The sequence below is a fragment of the Sus scrofa genome, chromosome 3 (genome assembly GCF_054392235.1).
Source record: "Sus scrofa isolate SSC_HxYL_T2T_F1_AM1 chromosome 3, Sscrofa_HxYL_maternal_Yorkshire_Landrace_v2.0, whole genome shotgun sequence".
Classification (NCBI taxonomy): domain Eukaryota; kingdom Metazoa; phylum Chordata; class Mammalia; order Artiodactyla; family Suidae; genus Sus; species Sus scrofa.
Genome location: NC_139385.1, coordinates 80,166,492 through 80,192,928, shown reverse-complemented (window position 1 = coordinate 80,192,928; position 26,437 = coordinate 80,166,492). Strand labels below are relative to the sequence as shown.

Here is a 26,437-nt window from a genome sequence, read left to right as displayed (position 1 = left end):
TGGCCTCATCCCCCTTCCTCTCCGTTTTCCTGACTGGGCAGAGAGAGAAACGAGGGCATTTATCTGAGAACACTGCCTGTGGGGTCCCAGAAAGCACCTTCCACAGTCAGATGCTCCTTCATCTTTGAAGATGGAAAGGAACACTCTCGGTGTGTCCCCGCCTCGCCTGCCTCTGTTTGAGGCCTTGACCGAACCCCCTCTTGGGTTCCAGAGCTGAGGAGATCCATTTACTCATGAAAGGGAGCTGAGGCAGCTCTGAGGGAGGACCACCAAAGCCAGAACAGCCCCGAAGGCGGAGAGACCTCGTGTTTATGAGGCCACACATGCCTACACGGGACTAAATGAAAAAGTCCCGTATTTCCACAGGAATGTCCACACTCTGCAGCTGATATTCTTTGCTGACCCGTAACGTGGGATAGGCTTTCTTGAGCTTACAAATTTTCATCCTGCCATGGAAGAGTCAGCACACCCCTTAATCATGAATTTGGTGTTTTTACTGTCATAAACATCTTTAAGGACATTCAGCAGCTCTAATTCGTCTGGGCTTCTGAGGTGAATTATGATTTTGTTCCAAAGATGTTTCCAGTTTCCTGGCAGTCCCTCTGTTTCTCCTGGGGTTCACCTACTTCTCACTGTGCTCTCAAGGCTTCAAGCCTCCTTGAAGCCTATAAACAATTTATTTTCTCCTATTAACAATTTATTTTCTCTCATTCTCTGGAGAGCAGAGGGAAAATGATTTCTTCTGAGAAGATTCAGGTTTTGCACCCTTTATTACACACACACACACACACACACACACACACATACACACACGTTTTATGTATGAACATATGATTTGTGGGGACCTTGAAGAGAATTTGTGGATTCCTTGAAACTTATCCAGGCACCTTAATTTAAGATGCCTTAGTTTAACCAAAACGTCTATTATTTGTTTCTGATACTACCCGTGTTGCGTAGCTATCTAGATTTTCCTCAAAACTCCCTCTTTCAAAGCCCTTTCCAGTCTTTGTCATTGCAAGTCTGCTAACAGCTGCTCATCATACTTTCGAGGGCACGTGCCTGAGGGGTGAGGTGGTACAGGCTGGACCTTATGTCCTGGGCTTCCTTCCAGGTTACCAGAGAGCCCAGAGATTAACCACTGAAGTTTCTAACATTGCCAACGGTGTCCTGACATGTGTTTTTAAACACTGGGGGGCTGGGCCAATGCTCTGGTGGCAGCTGTGGAAATCACGGCACAGATCTTCCTCTAGGAGAGAACTGGCTGTGGGCATGCAGTCAGCTGCCTGTCACCAGCTGCAGTGCCTTCAGGACCTGCCACTGCGTTCAAGTGCAGAGCACTCTCCCCCAAAGAGCCCCCAGTCAGTGACTCAGCATGCTGGGGTTTCCAGGCTGGCCATTTCCACGAGGGTGGGGCTCCTCTCTGGGCACCCTCTCCTTGCAGGGCCAGCTGAGACTGTCTCAGGTCTGTCGCACAGATGGAGGCTCCTCCTGCTCTATCTTCCCCTCCCTCCGTTTTATAGATGTTGGATCTGCACAGGGGTCTCAAGCCCACCCCTTCCTACCTTCCTCACCCCTCACCTTTCTCTTGCACTTCGAACTCTGTCTTGGTATCTGCTTCTGGGAGGACCTGAACGGACACAGCTCTACTCATAGGTGACACTGTTGGTCACTTCACACAATAACTTCCCAGATCCCTGCACAGAAATAGCTCCCATGTCTTGCCAACCCATTTTGCCACAGAATTAGGTTGGGTTCCATACATCCATTTATGCAATGTATTGGGGTTCATACATCCATTTATGCAATGTATTGGGGTTCACACATCCATTTATGCAATGTATTGGGGTCCATTCAGGTGCGTGTAGGTGCATAGGTTCCCAGAGGATGAGAAAGAGGCATGAGGTAGTCAAAAACATACTTTATTTCTGTATGGAGATTCTTTCTAGGATCCTGGGCTGGAACATATAGAAACTTCAGGAATTACCCCTCTCCACTTATACAATTCTTCCTGAAAATCAGGTCAGTAAGGTCAACTCCCAAGTCCCCTTTTCCCAGGGTTCCATGGAGTCCTTCCAGGAGCAAGGGCATTCCAGGGCATCTTAGCATTCAAGTGGGAGGCGGAAGACAAGGACTCCTGTCCTTTAATTCTTCCCATACAGGTCTCCCTCCCCAGCCCTCAATTGCTATGGTCCTACTGTGAGTCCATGATATACATCAGCTTCTCTCCAAAAAAAAAAAAAAAAAAGAGGAATTGGCACAATACAAATAGCACATTGACAGCAACTGGATCCCATGTTTTGGAAGTAATCTAACAAACATGACCCCACGATGTCTTATATTCTATTACTACTAAACAGTACATTAAGGAAAAACACTTAGGAGATCAGCACAGGGTGACACATTACGATAAGAATGATGTCCATGCATAGTGAAAGTCATGATAATTCCTTACCCATAGGAGGTTACAACAATTCTGTAAGTTAAATGGGTGGTGGAGAGTGGGCCAGAGGAAGGCTTGCTGGGCTCTCACAGAGGAAATGCTCTGCTACATTTGAAACTGCCTGCTCCCTCTTCTTGGGTGCAGTGATGATGCTGTCCAACCACATCCCTTAGGTCCCATGGTCTGGCTGGTATCTCCCTTTGGATTTAGCTGGGAGAGCTCTCATTGCAAAAAAGCTGTCTTAAAGTTCCCTGCCTTTGCCTTGAGTTCCTATGTTGAGTGTGAGTCTTTAGAATCCCATGGAGAATCTGCTTCTCAGTTGGTGGCATGCCTGCTGGGCAGCCTAGATCCACTAATACTGGGGAGTTAGCAATGTCCTATGGGTAGGCTCCTCAAGAACAGAAGGAGCTGTGTGTCCCCAGCTCAGGGTCAAATCCAGAACAGGTACTCGACCATCCTTGTTGAATTCAACTCTAACCTCTTTCATAAAGAGGATGTCCCCTACTCCTTAACACCTTCTTCTTAGATACTTCTTCATAATCATGCTGGTTCTTTGCACCCCTTGGAAGCCCATGCATGGCATGATTCTTTATCAGAAGTATGACTAATGCTTTGGGCACTGACTTTTGTTGTCCCTAAATTATGTGTTCCATTCATATTTTTGCACTGAGGTGGCTTTACTTGGTTTATTTAGTCCTTCTCATAATGCTTTGGAGAATATGGCTGTCAGGTCTTGCTGGCTTATACTATTGCTATACAACTTCTTCCTGGCCTGGTGATGCCCTGGTAGGGTTGGAGCATGGCTGGTAAAGCTGTAAACCCCAGGTGCAGCATTGTTCTCCCTCAACATGATGGATGCAGCACATGTGCTTGCTTTCTTCACACCACAAGGAAGGCATTCCTGGTAGTTACATGGGGTTTCTCCTTTCAGCCATGTCCAGCCAAAGCACAGATCTGAGAGACAGAAAGAAACTGCATGCTCACTTGTCAGAAACTCCCAAACTTAAAGTTTCCAAGCTTTAAGTTCATGACTTTCAGCCCACTGGCTGTTCTGTAGGGTTGATCGGTCATCCCACCTCTTATAGACAGGAGGCCAGCACAGCCAGGGGGCAGGAAGGGGAGACTCAAGCGTCTAAAGGGAAGAGGCAAGATGGCATCTTCCCACAAATGCTATTGCAGGGGTCCCTTCTCAGTGACTGGGCATCTGAGCACATGCCTGATGCTAGACAAAGCTTAAACTCGGGACTAGTGCCCCTGCCTTGGAATACCCAGAAGGCCGAGCAGGGAGCTCACATGTTTGTCTTCCCTGATGGTATTCTCCAGCTGCGAGACTCGGCCTGCAAAAGCCTGATGGAGAGAGTAAGATTTGACACCAAGTCCTCTGCTCTGGCAAAGGCCAAGTCTTCCAGAAGAAGGAAAGTGCTCAAGAGTTTGGGATAAATCAGAGTATGTTGTATGTGGATATTGATACATGGTCTTAGCAGTTCCTACATCTCTAGGAGCTGGATGTTAAGTCGCTAGACTTGCTGCTCCTATTCTTTCTGAGACTACAAATTTTTGGTGAAACAAACCAAAAATTCATAGGATCATTGAAACTTCGAATGTCAAAATTTGAAGGGACACCTAGATGACATACTCAGCCTCATAGCTTTACAAATAAGAGAGGATCAGATAAAGTATGGCACTGTTCTCCTGAGTCTTGGTCCAAAACAGACATTAGTTGGTATCAGTGGACATGTTCCACCTGCACTGATTGCTCAGGAGAGTTACTGGGGACACAGTGTAGTTGAACTTGAGGCTCTCAATCCCATGATGCACTGAGATACTGAAATGCCAAAAGGGGGCAGAAGTATGCCTTCTTTTCATGGATGCTTAGAAGACAGGGTGAAATCTTTCATTCAGATTTTCTGTGGTTCCTCCTTTTGTTCATCTTATCAAGCAAAGGCTGATGCAGTGTGAGCCACTAGCTAAAGGGAAATAATCTAAGCAAGACTGAGATCAGCTTTATTGAAGTAAGAGGGAGGCTCCGGGTAGGCAGATCCATTGGATCTGCACTGCAGGAGTCACCCTGAAATGAGCACCTACATGCGATTAAAGTTAATTCCAGGATCATGGAATGAATTGCAGAGAAAATCAAGTCTAACCTTCCCATTTTACAGGCTCAGAGAAGCTGGATGATTTGCTTTAGGTCATACAGCGTATGGGGGTCAAAGACATGGAAGAATTCAGGTTTTTTACTCAAGGATGGAATATTTTCCCTAAATGATTCTGATCCTTTCACAAGTCTCAAGGATGTTGCTTATGGTTTCTATATAGCGTACTTATCCATGCATGAAATGAAACAAGATAAAGCATGGTGGCCGTGTCTACCAAAGGCCCTGTGGTTTAGGAGAGCATGTTGGAGTAGAAGCTGAAGCTCTCTGTCATAGTCTTGGAGTCGCTGCGAGAAGAGCCGTTGGAGGTCCGGTCCCGGGATAAGGGCATGGCTTTTGGGCCTTCCTCCAGCTCTTCCTCATGGGCCCCCACCACGGTGGAGACAGTGGTCTCCAGGCGGCTGACTTTATACACACTGCCCTGGGTCTGGAGGTACCGAGTGGATTTCATTTCGAGCCCCTCATAATCACCAGCACTGATGAAAGGACAACACCGAAAGGCATGCTTGAAGCCCAGACGAAACCTGGAGAGAGAGTGGATGGAGAGGTAACCCTTGGTAACCCTTGGCTATAGCCTCTTTCCCACCATTGCGTTAGCCCCTTAATACTGGACGTATCCAAATGTGACCCTGTGTTGTTATTATTTTTGTTATTATAATTGACAGCTGGAGATGCTAAGGACAAAAACCCTTAAAGGTCAATCATCAAGGTCAACTCTGGGACTAGAACTTAGGTTCACATGAAGTGCATGTCCATACTGAGAGCAGCTGTTGAAATATGCTACCTCCACTGGTTTAAGGTCAGGTGATTTTGGATAAACAAAAACATTCACTAAGTAGTTACCATATGCACAATACTGAGTCAAGACTCAGTCCTCTCCTTCAAATAGCCCACTGACTTTCTGTCAATCATGTCCCTTCAGAGTGCCTGTTTCCATGTTTTTTAAATAGGAAGAATCAGCTTTTACTTAAAAACATGCTGGGAGATTTAACCTAGAAATGTTTAGGCAGGTTGTGAGGCTCTCAGAAGAAAGACTAATCTGTGAATTAGACTTTCAAAGATCATTTGGAAAAGTCCCAGAGAATATCTCTCCCCAGATTTATAGCACCTGAGTGTCTCACTCACAGAGGGTACCTTATAGGCTGGTAACTGCTGGCTATAAATGTGACAAGTATTTTATCCCTCCCCCTCTCTCTCTTGCCTCCTTTTCCACACAGAGGCTGGGGTGGGGGGTGTGCTCTGGATGACTGAGCTGCCACCGGGGTATCCCAGTCCCTCTTGGGGTCTCTGCACACTATGGGGAATTCTTTCCTGTGGACCACCACTCCTGATGGACTCTCCCTTCTCTTACTTGTCTGAGATTGTCATCTACACCAAAGTCTCTCTTGACCCTTGTGGCCAAGAAAAGGCAGAACAGGCCTTTAAGGCCATGACTTCTTTTTGCTTACCCTGTCCTGCTGGAAGTGGTAGAAGAAACCGGGAAAAGTGGTCCAGATTGTATTATGGGATGGGAAGAGGAAAATGAGAGATCAGAGAAGGAAAAAGATGCCCTATGGTGGGTAATATTAGTGGCATCCCCTTCTCTCTCTCTCTCAGTCTAGGATTCTCACTCCTCATTCACTCGCTGACTCTCTGTCTGTATGCACAAACCCTGTGTGCATGGGATCCATAGCGTAGACTGAAAAAATTCATGACCTTGATCAGTCTTGCAACATGCTTTATATGCATCAATGACAAATGTTTTCAATCTGCCCCTGCCCCTCCACCCTCCAAAACTGACTTTGTAACCAGTGTTTAAAAGTCAGAAGATTTCACACAAAATATGAATTTATGGTTCCTCTGGAAAAAGGAAAAAATAGCTCCTTGGGGCTCATGTTCTTGCATGGTGTTAATCGGCAGAGATTGAACAGCATGATCATTAGTTTTCTGTAGTCCCTACCACTCCCATTTACCTTTACAGCTGGCTTTGCTCCTTTGGGTTGGCTGCTTGATCATAGGTAAATGATCTTGTCCCCAGAGAGAGTATGGGGGATGGGGTCCTTACCTGTCATTGAGGCAGCAGTAGATGATGGGGTTGTACATGGTAGAGCTCATGGCCAGCCACATGATAGCCAGGTAGACCTGCTGAATAAACTTCTCCAGGTAGAGATCAGGGTTGATGTAAGGCAGGAGGAAGAAGATGTGGAAGGGCAGCCAGCAGATGGCAAAAGTGCATACAACGACAATCATCATCTTAACCACCTGGCAAGAGGTTGAGACAGGTGAGACCATCAGCACATCCTCCTTTTTTTCATGGTTATTTTCTCTCTTCTCCTGCCTCCTTATTCTGCACAGTGTGATATGTGGTGGGAAGTAATTATAATAACACCTTTCAAGGTGGAGAAAGGACAGTTTATATACAGTGCCAAAGGACTTTGGTTACATCAGAGGGTGGCCATATGACTAACAATGTAACTATCACTTGAGAACTTAGAAATGCAAGTTCTTGGACCCCTTCCCAGACTTACTGAATCAGAAGCTGAGTATGGGTTCCAGAATTCAATGTTTGACAAGGCCTTCTGATGAGTCAAATGTACACTCAAGTTTGAGAACAACTGTGTTATATCATTCTGGGCAATGACTGGAGAAGCCAAGGGAGACCAGATTAATGAGCAAAGGGGGATGGGTGTTCAGGAGGAGACGATCCAGGAAGCAGCAGAGGGAAATGCGTAATGAGCCAGAGTAGGCTGCTCGGCTTAAAGATTCAGGGGAAGGGAAAGAGAAATGATAGGATTTGGACAGCTGCAGTAAGAGTGTCAGATGTTTAAAGGGGATATTAACAAAAAAGTCTTATGAACGCTGGGCAATGTAATCCATTCCTTTTTATCCCCAAGAAATCTTCAGAGAAAAACTACCTAGAAGAGGTGTGGCCAAGATAGTGGAGTAGGAGGACCCTGAGCTCACATCACCAAAATTACAACTATTTCAGAGCAACTGTCTATGAAAATGACCTGTAGACTAGCAGAAAAGATTTTCCTTAGCTAAAGATGTAAAGAAGGAGGAGTTCCCATCATGGCTCAGTGGTAAACGAATCCGACTAGGAACCATGAGGTTGTGGGTTTGATCCCTGGCCTTGCTCAGTGGGTTCAGGATCTGGCGTTGCCTTGAGCTGTAGTCTAGGTCGCAGACGTGGCTCGGATCTGGCGTTGCTGTGGCTCTGGTGTAGGCTGGTGGCAACAGCTCCAATTCTACCCCTAGCCTGGGAACCTCCATATGCCTTGGGAGCGGCCCTAGAAAAGACAAAAAAAAAAAAAAAAAAAAAAAAAGATATAAAGAAGGAATCACAATGAGATGGGTAGGAGAGGCAGAGATGCAGTACAGTCAAGGAGGTGACTGATAATAATTATAGAGGTCCTCCCCCAGGGGCAGGAGGTCTGAGCCCCACATCAGGTTCCCCAGTCAGGGGGACTGCACTGGTAAGACAAGCCCCCAGAATCTCTGGTTTTAAAGGCCTTCAGGGCTTGCATACAGCAGAGCCAGAGGGCTGTAGAGACAGATTCTGCTCTTAAGGAGTGTACAAAAAAATCTCACATGCTCTGAGTTCCAACAGAGAGGCAATGACTTAAAAGAAGCATGGGAGTTCCCATCGTGGCGTAGTGGTTAACAAATCCGACTAGGAACCATGAGGTTGCAGGTTCGATCCCTGCCCTTGCTCAGTGGGTTAACGATCCGGCGTTGCCGTGAGCTGTGGTGTAGGTCGCAGACGCAGCTCGGATCTGGCATTGCTGTGGCTCTGGTGTAGGCTGGCAGCTACAGCTCCGATTCGACCCCTAGCCTGGGAACCTCCATATGCTGCGAGAGCAGCCCAAGAAATAGCAAAAAGACAAAAAAACAAAACAAAACAAAAAAACCAGAAGCATGGATCGGACCCACTTGCTGACCTTGAGGAGCCTCCCAGAGAGACTGGAGGCAACAGGGACCACCCTGGGGGACAGAGATGCTGGTGGCAGCAATTTTGGGGAGCTTATTCTACCATGAGGATGCTGGTTTTGGCAAATGCCCTTTTTGACTCTTCCTTCTAGCCTGTTAGCTCTGGGAGCTTACCTATCCATCATGGGCCAGAATCACCACCAGGCCCCCCACAGATCTGCAGCCATCTACCCTAGGACCTGGCCTGTGTACCAGTGGGCCAACACCAGACTCAGGGCCTTCCAGCTTTGCAGCTAGCTCCACCCACCAATGGGCCAACAGCCACCACACAAGGCAGGACCTGGCAGTGAACTGAGTTGGGGGGCCAGCCTCACCTATAAGCATGCCCACAGTAGTCACCCCACCACAATAGAACAGCCCACACAGCACACTTAGGTGGCACTCCTAGAGCATATAGCTCTGCTGATCAGAGACGAGTGTGCTACTGGCTCCATAGGAACACTCCAACATAAGGCCACATCTCCAAGATCAGAACATGTAACCAACTTACCTAAAACATAGACATAAGCACACACAATTTGAGGAGACAGAACAATATGTTTTAAACAAAGGAACAAGACAGAACCTCAGAAAAAGAACTAAATGGAGCAGAGATAAGCAATCTATTTGAAAGAGTTTAAGGTAATGATCATAAAGATCATACTAACTCAACTAATTCAAGAGAAAAATGGATGAATACAATGAGGATTTAAACAGAATTAGAAAATATGAAGAAGAATCAAACAAAGCTTAAGAATATATTCTTTATATTTATTTATACCTATTATTATAAAATTAAAAAATTTCACTGTAAACTAGAAGGCATGAACAGTGGATTAGATGATTCAGGTGAATGGATCAACAGACTGGAAGACATCCAAGCTGAACAAAAAGAGAAAAAGAAAATAATTAACAAAAAATGAAGATAGTTCACTTTGGGACAACCAAAGCATATTTGCATCATAAGAGTTCTGGAAGGATAAGAGAGAAATAAACAGACAAAGAACTTATATGAAGGATAATAGCTGAAAAGTTTCCTAACCCAAGAAAGGACACAGATAGGTCCAAGAATCATAAGGAGCCCCAAACAAGAGGAACCCAGAGCAGTCCATACCAAAACACTTTATCTTAAAATGGCATAGGTTGAAGATAAAAACCGAATGTTAAGAGCAGCAAGATCAAAGCAAACAGTTACATACATGGGAACTCCCATAAGACTGTCCACTGACTTTTCAGCAGAAACTGCAGGCCAGAGGGAGTGGCACCATATATTTAAAGTGATGAAAGTATAAAACATACAACCAAGCATACTCTATCTGGCAAGACTATCATTATATTTGAAGGAGAGAGAAAAATTTTAAGACAAACAACAGCTAAAAGAATTCAGTGCCAGTTTGGAGGTACTGGATTCCTTTAGCTGTTAAAAAAAAACTTCTCTGAGTGGAAAAGAAAATATAAAAAATTATGAAAGGAGACAGTCTCATTGGTTAAAGCAAACATAGTAACAGTATTAGATCAATCACTTATAAAGCTAGTAGGAAGATTAAAAGACAAACATAGTAAAATCATCTATATCCAGAATAAGTAGTTAAGGAATATACTAAAGACATACAGTATGTTGAAAATATTGAACATGGGGAACTGTCATCAAAAATCTACAAACAATAAATACTAGAAAGGCTATGAAGAAAAGGGAACCATACACTGTTGGTGGGAATGTGAATTGGTACAACCACTATGGAAAACAGTATGTATGTTCCCTAAAAAAACTAAAAATGGAACTACCATATGATCCTGCAATCCTACTCCTGGGAATATATCTGGAGAAAACCATAATTTGAAAAGATACATGCACCCTAGTATTCACTGCAGCACTATTTACAATAACCAACATGGAAGCAACCTAAATGTCCATTGACAGAAGAATGACTATAACAGATGTTGCACTTATATACAATGAAATATTACTTAGCCATAAAAAATGAAATAATGCCATTTTCAGCAACATGGATGGATTTGGGTTTATTATACTAAGTGAAGTAAGTTAGACAAAGACAAATATCATACGATATCTTTATCACTTACATGTGGAATCAAAAAATGATACAAATGAACTTATTTACAAAACAAAAACAGACCCACAAACTTTGAAAACAAGCTTATGGTTACCAAAAGGAAAAGGTGGGGATTTGGGATTAACATATACACACTACTGTATATAGAGACAGGATTAAGATGGCGGAATAGAAGGACTGGAGCTCAACTTCTCTCCTAAAAACAACAAAATTCACAACTAAAGACTGAGCACTCTTCACCCAAATAGACTGGAAACCTTAAAAAAGATGTCCTATTCCAGAAGAAAAAGAGGAGGACACATCAAGAGGTAGGAGTGGCGATTTCATGATATAAACAACCCCATACCTCCTGGGTGGGAAGCTCCACAGACTGGAAACTAACTGGTTCACAGAGACTCACCTACAGGAGTGAGAGTTCTGAGCCCTACATCAAACTCTCTTGTGTGGGGATCTGGCACAGGAGAAAGAGCCCTGGAGCATCTGGCATTGAAGGCCAGTGGGGCTTGTGCGCAGGAGCTCCATGGGACTAGGGGAAACGGAGACCCCATTCTTAAAAGGCACACACAGATTTTCACATGCACTGGGTCCCAGGGAAGAGTGAGGTCTCCATAGGAATCTGGGTCAAACCTGACTGCAGTTCTTGGAGGACATCCTGGGAAAACAGAGGTGAATGTGGCTTGCTGTGAGGGAAGGACATTGAAAGCAAATCTCTCAGGAATATTCAGCAGCTGCCTTTCTTTGGAGGGGGCCATTTTGGGAAAATCTGTCCCCACCCGTCAGTCAGTGCTGAGAAGCCCCAGGGCAAGCAACAATCCAGGTGGGATCACAGCCCCACCCCTCAGTAAACTGGCTACCTAAAGACCCCTCAGGCACACAGCTGCCTCTAATCCCATCCAGAGACTAAGTCCCACTCACCAGAGGGATTAGAATCAGCTCCACCTACCAGTGGGCAGGCATCAGCCCCTCCCATCAGGAAGCCTACAGCAAGCCCCCCATACCGACTTCAGCCACAGGGGGCAGACATTGAAGTAAGAGAGGCTACAACTCTATTATCTGTAAAAAGGTCACCACACCAAAAACCTATAAAAATGAAAAGACAGAGAACTATAACTCAGATGAGGGAGAAAAGAAAAACCCCAGAAAATCAGCTAAGTGAGGAGGAGATTCTTAGCCTCCAGGAAAAAGACTTTAGACTATTGACGCTGAAGATGATGCAAGACATTGGAAATAAGCTGGAGGCAAAGATGGATAACTTACAGGAAACACTGACCAAAAAGATACAAGATATAAACTTTAAACAAGAAGAGATGCAAAATACAATAACTGAAATAAAAAATTCGCTAGAAGCAGCCAACAGCAGAATACAGGAGGCAGGAGTTCCTGTGGTGGTGCAGTGGTTAACGAATCTGACTAGGAACCATGAGGTTGTGGGTTCAATCCCTGGCCTTGCTCAGTGGGTTAAGGATCCTGCATTGCCATGAGCTGTGGTGTAGGTTGCAGAAACGGCTCAGATCCCGCATTGCTGTGGCTCTGGTGTAGGCCGATGGCTACAGCTCCGATTAAACCCCTAGCCTGGGAACCTCCATATGCTGCAGGAGCAGCCCTAGAAAAGGCAAAAAGACAAAAAAAAAAAAAAAAAAAAAGGAATACAGGAGGCAGAAGAATGAATAAGTGAGGTGGAGGACAGATTAGTGGAAATTATGGATGTGGAGCAGAAAAGAGAAAAAAGACTGAAAAGAAATGAAGAGAGTCTCAGAGAACTCTGGGACAATGTTAAACACACCAACATCTGTATTATAGGGGTGCCAGAAGAAGGAGAGAGAGAGAAGGAGACAGAAAATATATTCCAAGAGGTAATAGCCGAGAACTTCCCTAACATGGGCAAGGAATCACTCACTCAAATCCAGGAAGCACAACGAGTACCATATAAAATAAAGCCCAGGAGGAACACCCTGAGACACGTACAAACTGACCAAAATTAAAACCTAATCAAACTGACCAAAATTGAAGACAAAGAGAAAATCTTGAAAGCAGCTAGGGAAAAGAAACAAGTAACATACAAGGGAACCCCAATAAGGTTATCAGCAGATTTTTCAGCAGCAACTCTGCAGGCCAGAAGGGAGTGGCATGATATACTTAACACGATGCAAGGAAAAAACCTCCAACCAAGATTACTCTACCCAGCAAGGCTCTCATTCAGATTTGAAGGAGAAATCAAAACCTTCACAGATAAGCAAAAGGTGAGAGAATTCAGCAACACTAAAACAGCCTTACAACAAATACTAAAGGAACGTCTATAGGCAGAAAAGAACAAGAGAAGAAGGAAAGAAAAAAGAGCAACAAAAGCAAACCCAAGGCAATTAATAAAATGACAATAAGAACATACATATCAATAATTACCTTAATTGTTAATGGACTAAACGCCCCAACCAAAAGACATAGACTGGCTGAATGGATACAACAACCAGACCCATATATATGCTGTCTTCAAGAGACCCACTTCACTTCTAGGGACACAAACAAATTGAAGGGAGAGGATGGAGGAAAATATTTCATGCAAACGGGGATCAAAAGAAAGCTGGAGTAGCAATACTCATATCAGACAAAATAGACTTTAAAATGAAGAACATTTAAAGGGACAAAGAAGGACATTACATAATGATCAAAGGATCAATCCAAGAAGGTGATATAACAATTTTAAATATCTACGCACCCAGCACAGGTTCACCACAATATATAAGGCAACTGCCTACAACCTTAAAAGGACAAACCGACAATAACACAATCATAGTGGGGGACTTTAACACCCCACTTACAGCAATGGACAGATCAACCAGAGAGAAAATCAATAAGGAAACACAGGCCCTGAATGAAGCATTGAACCAGATGGACTTAATAGATATTTATGAGACATTTCATCCAAAAGCAACAGAATACACATTTTTCTCAAGTGCACATGGAACATTCTCTAAGATTGATCATATCTTGGGCTACAAATCCAACCTCGGTAACTTTAAGAAAATTAAAATCATATCAAGCATCTTTTCCAACCACAATGCTATACTACCGGAAATCAACAACAAGGAAAAACACTGCAAAAAACACAAACACGTGGAGACTCAACAACATGCTACTAAACAACCAATGGATCACTGAAGAAATCAAAGAGGAAATTAAAAAATACCTAGCAGCAAATGACAACAAAGATACGACACTCCAAAACCTATGGGATGGAGCAAAAGCCATTCTAAGAGGAAAGTTTATAGCAATACAAGCCCACCTCAGGAAACAAGAAGAAGCTCAAATAAACAAGCTAATTTTACATCTAAAGCAGCTCGAGAGAGAAGAACAGACAAGACCTAAAGTTAGTCGAAGGAAAGAAATCATAAAGATCAGAGCAGAAATCAATGAAATAGAAGCAAAGAAAACCATAGAAAACATCAATGAAACAAAAAGCTGGTTTTTTGAAAAGATCAACAAAATTGATAAACCCCTCGCCAGACTTATCAAGCAAAAAAGAGAGAGGACTCAAATCAATAAAATTAGAAATGAAAAAGGAGGAGTAACAACAGACACCACAGAAATACAAAGGATCATAAGAGACTACTATATGCAACTATATGCCAATAAAATGGAAAACTAGAAGAAATGGACAAATTCTTAGAAAAGTACAATCTCCCAAGACTAAACCAAGATGAAATAGAAAAGATGAATGGACCCATCACAAGAACTGAAATGGAAACTGGGATTAAAAAACTTCCAATAAACAAAAGTCCAGGACCAGATGGCTTCACAGGTGAATTCTATCAAACATTTAGAGAAGAGCTAGCACCTATCCTTCTGAAACTATTTCAAAAAATTGCAGGGGAAGGGATACTCCTAAACTCATTCTATGAGGCCACCATCACCCTGATACCAAAACCAGACAAAGACACCACAAAAAAAGAAAACTATAGGCCAATTTCACTGATGAACATCGATGCAAAAATTCTCAACAAAATACTAGCAAACTGCATCCAACAATACATTAAAAGGATTGTACATCATGATCAAGTGGGATTTATCCGAGGGATGCAAGGGTTCTTCAATATCCACAAATCCATCAGTGTGATACACCACATTAACAAACTGAAGAATAAAAACCATAAGGTCCTCTCATATGGAAAAAGCCTTTGACAAAATCCAACACCCATTTCTGATAAAAACCTCCAGAAAGTGGGCATAACAGGAACCTACCTCAACATAATAAAGACCATATATGACAAACCCACAGCAAACATCATTCTCAATGGTGAAAAGCTGAAAGAATTCCCGCTGTGATCAGGAACAAGACAAGGATGTCCACTCTTGCCACTACTCTTCAACATAGTTTTGGAAGTCCTAGCCATGGCAATCAGAGAAGTAAAAGAAATAAAAGGAATCCAAATTGGAAAGGAAGAAGTAAAACTATCCCTATTTGCAGATGACATGATACTATACCTAGAGAATCCTAAAGACTCTACCAGAAAACTGTTAGAGCTCATCCACGAATTTGGCAAAGTCGCAGGATACAAAATTAATACACAGAAATCTATGGCATTTCTATACACTAACAATGAAAGAGCAGAAAAAGAAATTAGGGAAGCAATCCTGTTAACCATCACATCCAAAAGAATGAAATACCTAGGAGTAAACCTACCTAAAGAGACAAAAGACCTGTACTCTGAAAACTACAAGCCACTGATGAAGGAAATCAAAGATGACACAAATAGATGGAAAGATATACCATGCTCGTGGATTGGAAGAGTTAATATTATCAAAATGACTATACTACCTAAGGCAATCTACAGATTCAGTGCAGTCCCTATCAAATTACCAAGGACATTTTTCACAGAACTCGAACAAAATATTTTAAAGTTTGTTTGGAAGCACAAAAGACTCAGAATAGCCAAAGACATCCTGAAAAAGAAAAATGGAGCTGGAGGAATCAGGCTCCCTGACTTCAGACTATACTACAAAGCAACAGTCATCAAAACCATATGGTACTGGCACCAAGACAGACATATAGATCAGTGGAATAGGATAGAAAGCACAGAATTAAACCCATGCAACTATAGCCAACTAATATATGACAAAGGAGGCAAGGGTATACAATGGAGAAAGGACAGCTTGTTCAATAAGTGGTGCTGGGAAAACTGGACAGCCATGTGTAAAAGAATGAAATTAGAACACTCCCTAACACCCTCCACAAAAATAAACTCTAAATGGATTAAAGAACCTAGGTATGAGACCAGACACCATAAAACTCTTAGAGGAAAACATAGGCCAAACACTCTCTGACATAAATGACAGCAACATCTTCTCAGATCCACCTCTTAGAATAATGACAGTAAAAACAAAAATAAACAAATGGGACCTAATCAAACTGCAAAATTTCTGCACAGCAAAGGAAACCCTAAACAACACAAAAAGACAACCCACAGAATGGGAGAAAATCTTTGCAAGTGAATAGACTGACAAGGGATTAATCTCCAAAATTTATAAACAACTTCTGTAGCTCCATACCAAAAAAACAAACAACCCCATCAAAAAATGGGCAGAAGATGTAAACAGACAGTTCTCCAAAGAAGACATACAGATGGCTGAGAAACACATGAAAAGATGTTCAACATCACTCATTATTACAGAAATGCAAATCAAAACCACGATGAGGTACCACCTTACACTGGCCAGAATGGCCATCATTCAAAAGTCTACAAACAGTAAGTGCTGGAGAGGGTGTGGAGAAAAAGGAACACTAGTACACTGTTGGTGGGATTGTAAATGGGTGCAACCACTGTGGAAAACAGTATGGAGAGGCCTCAGAAAACTAAACATAGAACTACCATTTGATCCAGTAATCCCACTCCTGGGCATCTACCCAGAGAAAACCATGACTCGAAAAGACACATGTACTCCAAAGTTCACTGCAGCACTCTTTTCAATAGCTAAGACATGGAAACAACCTAAATGTCCTTTGACAGAGGAGTGGATCAAGAAGATGTGTTACATATAGACAATGGAATATTACTCAGCCATTAAAAAGAACGAAATACTGGCATTTTTAGCAACATGGATGGACCTAGAAACTATCATGCTAAGTGAAGTCAGCCATACAATGAGATACCAACGTCAAATGGCTTTCACTGACATGTGGAATCTGAAAAAAGGACAGACTTAACTCTTTTGCAGAACAGATACTGACTCACAGACATTAAAAACCTTATGGTCTCCGGAGGAGACAGTTTGGGGCGTGGGGGGATGTGCTTGGGCTGTAGGATGGGAACCCTGTGAAATCAGATTGTTATGATCATTATACAACCACACATGTGATAAATTCATTTGAGTAATTAAAAAAAACATACACACTACTGTATATAAAGTAAATAATCAAGAAGGACACACTGTGTAGCACAAGGAACTCTACTCAATATTATGTAATAACCTATATGGGAAAATAATCTGAAGAAGAATGTATGTATGCATATTTATAACCAAACCCACTCTTCTCTACACCTGAAACTAACACAACTTTGTAAATCGACTATGCTCCAATATTAAATTAAACTAAATTAGAAAACATTAACTATGAGGGGGAGGGGAGTAAAAATAAAGGGTGGTTAGACTTAAGTGGTCACCAAGTTAAAATACTCACATATGTATATTTATATATAGGCTGCTATATATAAACCTCGTGATAACCACAAATCAAAAATCTATAATAGATACGCACGAAAAAAGAGAAAGGAATCCAAACATAACATTAAAGGCAGATGTTAAATCACAGGGAAGAGAGAAAATAAGAAGGATGAAAAAGAACTACCAAACAACCAAAAATATTTAACTAAATCTCAATAAGTACATGGCTATCAATAATAATTACAAATATAAATAAAGTTCTCCAATAAATAGATGTAAAGTGGCAGAATGCATAAAAAAAAGACCTACATATATGATGCCTACAAGAGACTTATTTTTATTTTTATTTATTTATTTTTTGTCTTCTTGTCTTTTCTAGGGCCGTTCCCGCGGCATATGGAGGTTCCCAGGCTAGGGGTCTAATCGGAGCTGTAGCCCACGGCCTACGCCAGAGCCATAGCAACGTGGGATCCGAGCCGCGTCTGCAACCTACACCACAGCTCACGGCAACGCCGGATCGTTAACCCACTGAGCAAGGCCAGGGATCGAACCTGCACCTCATGGTTTCCAGTCGGATCCGTTAGCAACTGAGCCACAACAGGAACCCCCAAGAGTCTTTTTTTAGATCTAATGATACACAGACTGAAAGCAAAGAGATGGAACAACTTATTCCATGCAAAAGGAAGTGAAAAAAAAAAAAAGCTAAGATAGCAATAGTTACATCAGACAAAGACTCTTAACAAGGGACAAAGAAAGACATTACATAATGATCAAGGAATCCAGCCAAGAAGAAGATATAATGATTGCAAATATATAAGCATTCAACATTGGAGAACCCATATATAAAGAAAATTTTAAAAAAACATAAAGGGAGAAAGCAACACTAACACAGGAAACTTAACCTAGTTAAATCAACAGACAAACCATCCAGACCAAAAAATCAGTAAGGAAAATTGACCTTAAATGACACATTAGATAAGAGGGATATATATCTTTTAAAAATTTTTTATTAAAGTATAACTGATTGATAATGTCCCTTCAATTTCTTCTCTACAGCAAAGTGACCCAGCTACCTGTACACACCTGCTTTTTTTTTTTTTTTTTTTTTTTTTTTTTTTTTTTTTTTTTTTAATTTTCCATCAGGTTCTTACCCAAGAGACTGGATACAGTTCCCTGTGCTGTACAGGAGGACTCTATCACTCATTTGTTCTAAATGTAATAGTCTTCATCTACCAATCCCAGATTCTCCATCAATCCCCCTCTCTCCACACCCCTCTGGCAAACACAAGTCTGCCCTCCATGTCTATGATCTGTTTCTGTTTTGTAGATAGACCATTTATGCCATATTTTATACTCCACATATGTGATATCATATGGGGTTGGTCTTTCTCTTTCTGAGTTACTTCATTTAGTATGAGAGTCTCTAGTTCCATCCATGTTGCTGCAAATTGCGTTACTTTGTTCTTTTTAATGGCCAAATAGTATTCCATTGTCTATATACATATATTGTATATGTGTGTGTGTATATCTATATATACATATATATGTGTATATCTATATCTATCTATCTATCTATCTATCTATCTATCTATCTATATATATATATATATATATATATAGAGAGAGAGAGAGAGAGAGAGAGAATACATCTCTAAATCTTTTGATCTCTCCACAAATCTGAATGAGAATTTTGATGGGTAGAGTATTCTTGGTTCCATGTTCCTCTGCTTCATCACCTCAAATATATCTTGCCTCTCCCTCTGGCTTGTAGAGTGTCTGCTAAAAAAATCAGCTCATATCCTTATGGGATTCCCTTTTATGTGATTGATTGCTTTTTCCTTGTGGCTTTAAATATTTTTTCTTTGTATTTAATTTTTGTCAGTTTGATTAGTCTGTGTCTCACTGTGTTTCTTCTTGGGCTTATTTTGTATGGAATTCTATGTGCTTCCTCAACTTGAGTGAGTGTTTCCTTTCCCATATTAGGGAAAATTTCAGCTATAATCTCTTCAAATATTTTCTCTGGCCCCTTTTCTTTCTCTTCTCCTTCTGGAACCCCTATGATGCAAATGTTTGTATGTTTAAAGTTGTCCCAGAGGTCTTAGACCCTCTTCAGTTCTTTTCATTCTTTTTTTTGGGGGGGGGGGTCTGCACCCACAGCATATGGAAGTTCCCAGGCTAGGGTTTGAGTGGGAGCTACACCTGCTGGCCTACACCACAACCACGGCAACGCAGGATCCAAGCCACATCTGTGAACTATACCACAGCTCACAGCAATGCCGGATCCTTAACCCACTGAGTGAGGCCAGGGATCAAACCCACAACCTCATGTTTCCTACTTGGATTTGTTTCCACTGCACCATGATGGGAACTCCCCATTCTTTTTTTCCTTATTCCCTTTTATGGCAGTGATTTCCACCACTATCTCCCACCTCACTTATTTGTTCTTCTGGCTCCATTAACCTGTGATTGGTTCCTTCTAGAGTATTTTTCATTTCAGATATTGTGCTATTCATCTTTCTCTTTAAATCCTCTATCTCTTTGTTAAACATTTCTTTTAAGTACTCGAGCTGTGTCTCCATTCTTTTTCCAGGATCTTGGATTATCTTTACTATCATCACTCTGAATTCTTTTTCAGGTAGATTGCCTATCTCTTCATCATGTAATGGTTTTTGTATGTTTTTTCTTGTTCCTTTGTCTGAAAGCTACCTCTTTGTTGTCTCATAAATGTCTACCTTTCTGTTTATTATCACCTTGACAGCAGGTACATAGATTCAGCAGCAGGTGCCCACTCCTGGAGTTCTCAGCAGTGGTGTCTGTTCCAGAGCACATGTTGGGAGCAGTGGTATCACGCTCCCTCTCCTGGAGCTGGGTAGATGCTAGGTATGGGGTATGTGAGGCAGGTGGCAATGATTCACAGTTCAAAGGATTGCTTTTGTAACATGTGGGGGTAGCAGTGTCTCCTGCAACCCCTTCTGCTACTAGGTAGCTTTCAGGACATTTTCCTACAGCTTGAAATGTCAGCAGTTGCTCCTGACACCCCTCCCTTTGTCGGGAAGGCTCTAGGGACTGCTCTGTAGCTGTAGGGGCAGGTGCCGCCATTCTGCTATCACTCCCCTTGCTTGGCCACTATAGGGATATCTCTCTAAAGCCCCAAGGGGGAGTTCTTGTCATGGCGCAGTGGTTAATGAATCCAACTAGGAACCATGAGGTTGGGGGTTTGATCCCTGGCCTCGCTCAGTGGGTTAGGGATCTGGTGTTCCCATGAGCTGTGGTGTAGGTCACAGACTCGGCTCGGATCCCGAGTTGCTGTGGCTGTGGTGTAGGCCAGCGGCTACAGCTCCGATTCGACCCCCAGCCTGGGAACCTCCATGTGTCATGGGAAGAGGCCCTAGAATAAGGCAAAAAAAAATAAAAAAATAAAGCCCCAAGGGCAGGGGGCTTTTCCCTAACTGTTGCTAACAGGCTTTCTCTGTAGCTGGAGGAAGTGTGCTTCTGGTGGTCACTCCCCCTGCCAGGCTGCTGGTAGGAGTGCTCTCTGTAGCCACTGTGGATAGGAATGTGGATTAATGGGCTTCCCTTGTCTCCCTTGGTATGGAACGGGTGCCATTAATGCAGGCCTTTGCAGGGCCACTGGGAGGTGCTCTGCAGCTTGTGTTTTTCTCCAGCCAGGCAGCCCACAGCTCCAGCAGGACAATATTCTCTGTATACATCTATCTTGTCCTAAGAGCTCTCTTGGCTCTTTTTGGTACAGATTGGGTGCTGCTAGTGATACAAACCTGCCTCAGGAAACCAGATTCAATGCAATCTATCAAAATACCAAAGGCAATTTCACAGAACTAGAACAAATAATTCTAATTTATGTGGAAACACAAAAGACCCCAAATAACAATAGCAATCTTGAGAAAGAAGAACAATGTTGGGGGTATTATGTTCCCTGATTTCAAAAACTATACTAAAAGCCACAGTAATCAAAACTGTATTGTACTGGTACAAAAACAGACACAGAACTCAATAGAACAGAACATAGATCCCAGAAATAAACCCACACTCTTATGATCAATTAATCTCTAACAAAGGAGGCAAGAACATACGAGGGGGAAAAGACAGCCTCTTCATCAGCGATGTTGGGAAAAGTGGACTGCCATATGCAAAACAATCAAACTGGATTACATTCTTACATTCTATATAAAACTAAACTCAAACTGGATTAAAAACTTAAATGAAAGACTGAAAACATAAAAACTCCAGAAGAAAACTTGAAAAGCACCCTTTTGACATTGGTCTTAGAATTTTTTTTTTTTTTTTGCTTTTTTTTTTTTGCTTTGTCTCCTCATGGAAGGGAAACCAAAGCAAAAAATGAACAAAAACAAATGGAACTACAGCAAAATGTAAAGGTTTTGCATGGTGAAGGAAGCTATAAACAAAACGAAAAGGCAACCTATTGAATGGGAGAAGATATTTGCAAACTATATAACTGATAGGGGGTTAATATCCAAACTATACAAAGAACTTACACAACTCAGCATCAAAAAACCAAACGACTGCTTTAAAAAGTGGGCAGGGACCTGAATAGTTTCCCAAAGAAGACCTACAGATGGCCAAAAGGCACATGTCAAGATACTCAACATCAACGAAGAACTGCAAATCAAAATCACAGTGAGATATCACCTCACATCTGTCAAAATGGCTATATCAGAGAGACAACAAATAATGAGGGTTGGTGAGGATGTGGAGAAAAGGGTACCCTTGTGAAGTATTGGTGGGAACATAAAACAGTATAGAGATTCCTCAACAAATTGAAAATAGAACTACCGTATGATCTAGCAACTCCACTCGTAGGTATTTATCCTAAGAAAACAAAATCACTAATTTGAAAAGATATATGCAACCCAATGTTTATATCAGCATTATTTATAATAGCCAAGATATAGAAGCAACCTAACTGTCCACTGATAGAAGAATGGGTATAGAATATGTATTATATATGTACAAGGGAATACTACCTGGCCATAAAAATGAAATCTTGTCATTTGGGACAAGATAGATGTATACAGAGGGTATTGTCCTAAGCTAAAGTCAAATAACACATGGTTTAACTTATATTTGGAATCTTAAAAAAACAGAACAAACACAAAACAGAAGCAAATTCATAGAGAATAAATGGGTCATTGCCAGAATGGAGAGGAATGGGTATGGGTGAAATGGGTGAAGGGGATTAATAGGTACAAATCTCCAGTTATGTAATAAATGTCATAGGGATGTAATAGGTAGCACTGGGAATATGGCCAGTAATATTTTAACTTTGTATGGGGACAGATGGTTACTAGGTTTATTGTGCTCATAATTTCACAGTGTATGCAAATGTTAAGTCATTATGTAATATACCTGAAACTAATGTAATACTGTAAGTCAATAATACTTCAATAAAAAAATAAAAACTATCTAGCATCCACACAACGAAATACTAGGCAAAGAGTTACCAAAAGAGGAAAAAAAAAAAGAATGAGAAAGCTCTTTCTATATTTGATTTTGTGGATACTCTTAAGTATAAAAATGTGGGGAAGAAGAGTTGTATTTACTGTTTGTATTAAAAAGAAAAGAACATATATTTATACAGTTTATAAATACATTACAATATCTGGAAGGACTAATAACAATCAACAGTGATTACCATAGTGTGTGTTGGTGTGTGTGTGTGTGTCTACGTATGTGTATGCATTCACATTTGGTAACTAGGTAGAGGGAGGACCTAGAAAGGAGGGGACCTTTCATGGTAAGAGTCAATGTATTTTTTTGACTTAGAAATTTTTTAAATTAAAGTGTAGTTGATTGACAATGTTCTGTCAATTTCTGCTGTACAGCAAAGTGACCCAGTCATACACATATATACATTTTTGTCTCATACTATCTTCTACCATGTTCTATAAGAAATGATTGGATATAGTCCCCTGTGCAGTACAGCAGGACCTCATTGCTTATGCATTCTAAATGTAGCACCAAACTCCCAGTCCATCCCAGTCCCTCTCCCTCCCCTTTGGCAACCACAATTATTTGCTTTTGATTGGCAAATAATTTAAGACTCCCAGGAAGTTGCAAAAATAGTACAGAGTTCCCAGGAACTCATCACACAGCTTCTCCCAACAATATCATCTTATGTAACTATGCCACATAATCAAACTCAGGAAACCAATGACAGCACAGTACTATCAACTAACCTATAGATTGCACTTGTATTTTGCCAGTTTTTACATGCAATTTTCTATAAAATTTTATCGTATGCAGAGATAAGTTAAAAAAAAATCACAATCAGGATACAAAATTGCTCCATAATCACATAGAAACTCACTCATACCATCCTTTTATAGGCAAATTCTTCCCCTAGTACTAGCCCTGGCAACTCCTGGTCTGTTTTCCATCACCATAATTTGGTTTCTTTTAGTCTCTCTTTGATGTTTGAACCAAGTGATGTATTATTTTGTCAAACTTTAATAATAAAACAGTACTGAGTAACTGTTCAATGCTTTTGTAGTTAAGTATGTGTGTTTGTGTTTTAAAGACGTGACAGTTTTCACTTAGTCCGAAGGCGGGAGTGAGATAGTTCCTGCCTGTACAGGTAGGCGTGGGTTACAAATACCTTGAGGAAAGATCTCTTCCTTCCTGTCCTCTTTCCTCCCTTCCCTTCTACTGTTCCTGGACCCAGGGATGTTCTGTGCCTGCTGACTCTGGACCTCCTGAAGTTCTGGGGGCTCATAAGATTGCCAGTCTGTCACCTGTGCCAGGGTGGGTTAAGTGTTGCCTGCCTTTTGCTCACCTTGCGCTTGGCAGAGACTTGCTCGTGGTAACGGTCAGAGGAGTCCCCAGGGATCTCGCTGGCCCACAGTGTGATTCCCACTACGGTGTATGCATAACCTATCACCAGCAGGGGCAGGAAGTAGATCAGCACAGTCACACAGATGTGGTACCTGCAACAAGGTGAATGGGAGGGGTCAGTTCAAGACATAACGGGGTTGGTCAAGACTTGACAGCTACCTTTCTCAGCATTTGCCATTAATAAGCTTGGATGATGAGGCTAGCCACCTGCATTGGATGGGTGGGTGATATATTAATGGATAAAGTAGAGAAAGCAAATCTCTTCAACCTATGTTTCTCTTCTGGACTTTTTCCACAATGGAGATTCCTGTTCAGAATGAAAAGAGAAGAATAAACATTGATGAGAGGGAACTGAATTCATTGTTTACCTATGTCAGTGTTAGTTAATGTTAAGTCCAATTTTACTTTCCTCTCCCTCCAAGAAAAATGCAAAGTTAGGCTGCATTAACGGAAGTATATTCTCTAGAATAAAGGAGGTGATTGGACCACTCACTCCATAATTGTCAGATTTACATTTATAACAAGTTCCCAAGTGATACTTGCTGCTATTAATTCTGGTTGATTCCGAGAAAACACTGCCTTGGACCAGTGGTTCTCAAGCTCAGAGTCATATGCAAATCATTTAGGGAGCTTTTAAAATGATCAGTGTCAGATGTTCATGTAACTGGCCATGAGTATGAGAGCAGGAAATTAGAGTTTAAAAAATTCTCAAGTTATTCTGAAATACAGCTACCATTGAGAACCATCTTTTCAAATCCAAGGCCTGCAAGCCTGTTGGAATTCCGTTGTTCTTTGAAATTTAATGACTTCACCTCAGTGGGTATTAGCCACATGTTCTAGTTTTTGCATCTGATGCTTTGACATATCAGGTCTTCCTGATAATCTAGGAGGGACTGCCTGCCCAGGGATGGCAAATTCTTAGGGTTGACTCCTGCTAGAGGGCCTTTATATGCAAACCAAACAACCCAGGGCCCCTACCCTCCATCTGTCTGCTTTCTTGGGGCTCTTAACACCAAGGGACACATCCCCTTGCCCTAAGCACCCCAGGGCCACCTCAGACAGCTAGGGGGCAGCCCCTACATGGATACTCACTGGAATGATTCAAATTAGACAATCCTAAGCCTGCTTTCCCTGCCTCACCAATTCCTTCCCTCAAAAACACAATAAAATAATTTCCTCCAGCTTCCCCATGCTTTCTGCCTGTGACCCTGTATGGGGTGTTGTGCTCCTCCCTCTTGGGAACTATGAGTTATCAACCATCTTTTCAATGGAAATCATGTCCTTATCTTTTGGCCTGAGTAAAAAAAAGAATAAAATTGATACTCTAAAACAGAGTGCTGAGTCAGTAAACATAATTTATCAACTTTTTTTTTTTTTTTTTTTTTTTTTTTGCTTTTTAGGGCCTCACCTGTGGCATATGGAGGTTCCCAGGCTAGGGGTCGAATGGGAGCTACAGCTGCCAGCCTACACCACAGCCACAGAAACACTGGATCTCAGTCAGCAGATCAGCTCACAGCAATGCCGGATCCTTAACCCTTAACCCACTGAGCGAGGCCATGGATTGAACCCTCAAAACCTCATGGCTCCTAAGTGGATTTGTTTCCACTGCACCATGACGGGAACTCCTCAACCTCTCTTTTGAAAGAAGGAAAAATAAGTTTGTTATTCATTTGAGAGTAATAAAAAGTATGGATTTAATTTCAATTAAAATATGTTAGAGATAGATAGAGCATTAGCTTGTCCATCCTCTGATAGGGATAATTAAAAATAACATAGGAATATCAGAGTTCCTGTCGTGGCTCAGCAGGAATGAATCTGACTAGTACCCATGAGGTTGCAGGTTCGATCCCTGGCCTTGCTCAGTGGGTTGAGGATCCAGCATTGCCGTGAGCTGTGGTGTAGGTCACAGAGTTGGCACGGATCTGGCATTGCTGTGGCTCTGGCATAGGCCAGTGGCTACAGCTCCGATTGGACCCCTAACCTGGGAACTTCCACATGCCATGGGTGTGGCCCTAAAGAAAAAAGAAAAGAAAAAGAAATTGAATAAATAAATATAACATAGGAATATGGCTTAGCAATTCTACCTCTAGACATACACCCAGCATTGAAAGTGGGAACTCAAACAAACACAGATGCATCAATGTTCACAGCAACAATATTCACAGCAGCCAAGAGGTGGAAACAACTCAAATACCCCTCAGTAGAAGAATGGATACACAAAAAGTGGTGTATATGTAAAATGGAATATTACTTAGCCTTAAAAAATGAAATTCTGGTATGTACTATAAACTGGA

The 26,437-nt window shown here is 41.8% G+C and overlaps 1 protein-coding gene across 1 annotated transcript in view; it reads right to left on the bottom strand.

Annotated features, from left to right (window-relative positions):
• Positions 1 to 1,903: 1,903 nt before the first annotated feature.
• TACR1 (tachykinin receptor 1) overlaps positions 1,904 to 26,437 on the bottom strand; it is a 181,264-nt gene continuing 156,730 nt past the window's right edge. Inside the window, exons 3-5 of the mRNA XM_021087317.2 lie at positions 24,085 to 24,235; positions 6,638 to 6,834; positions 1,904 to 5,117 (exon numbers count right to left, since the gene is read on the bottom strand). Coding sequence (XP_020942976.2) covers positions 4,826 to 5,117; positions 6,638 to 6,834; positions 24,085 to 24,235 — 640 coding nt within the window. The 3' untranslated portion in view covers positions 1,904 to 4,825. The remainder of the gene's footprint in view (positions 5,118 to 6,637; positions 6,835 to 24,084; positions 24,236 to 26,437) is intronic.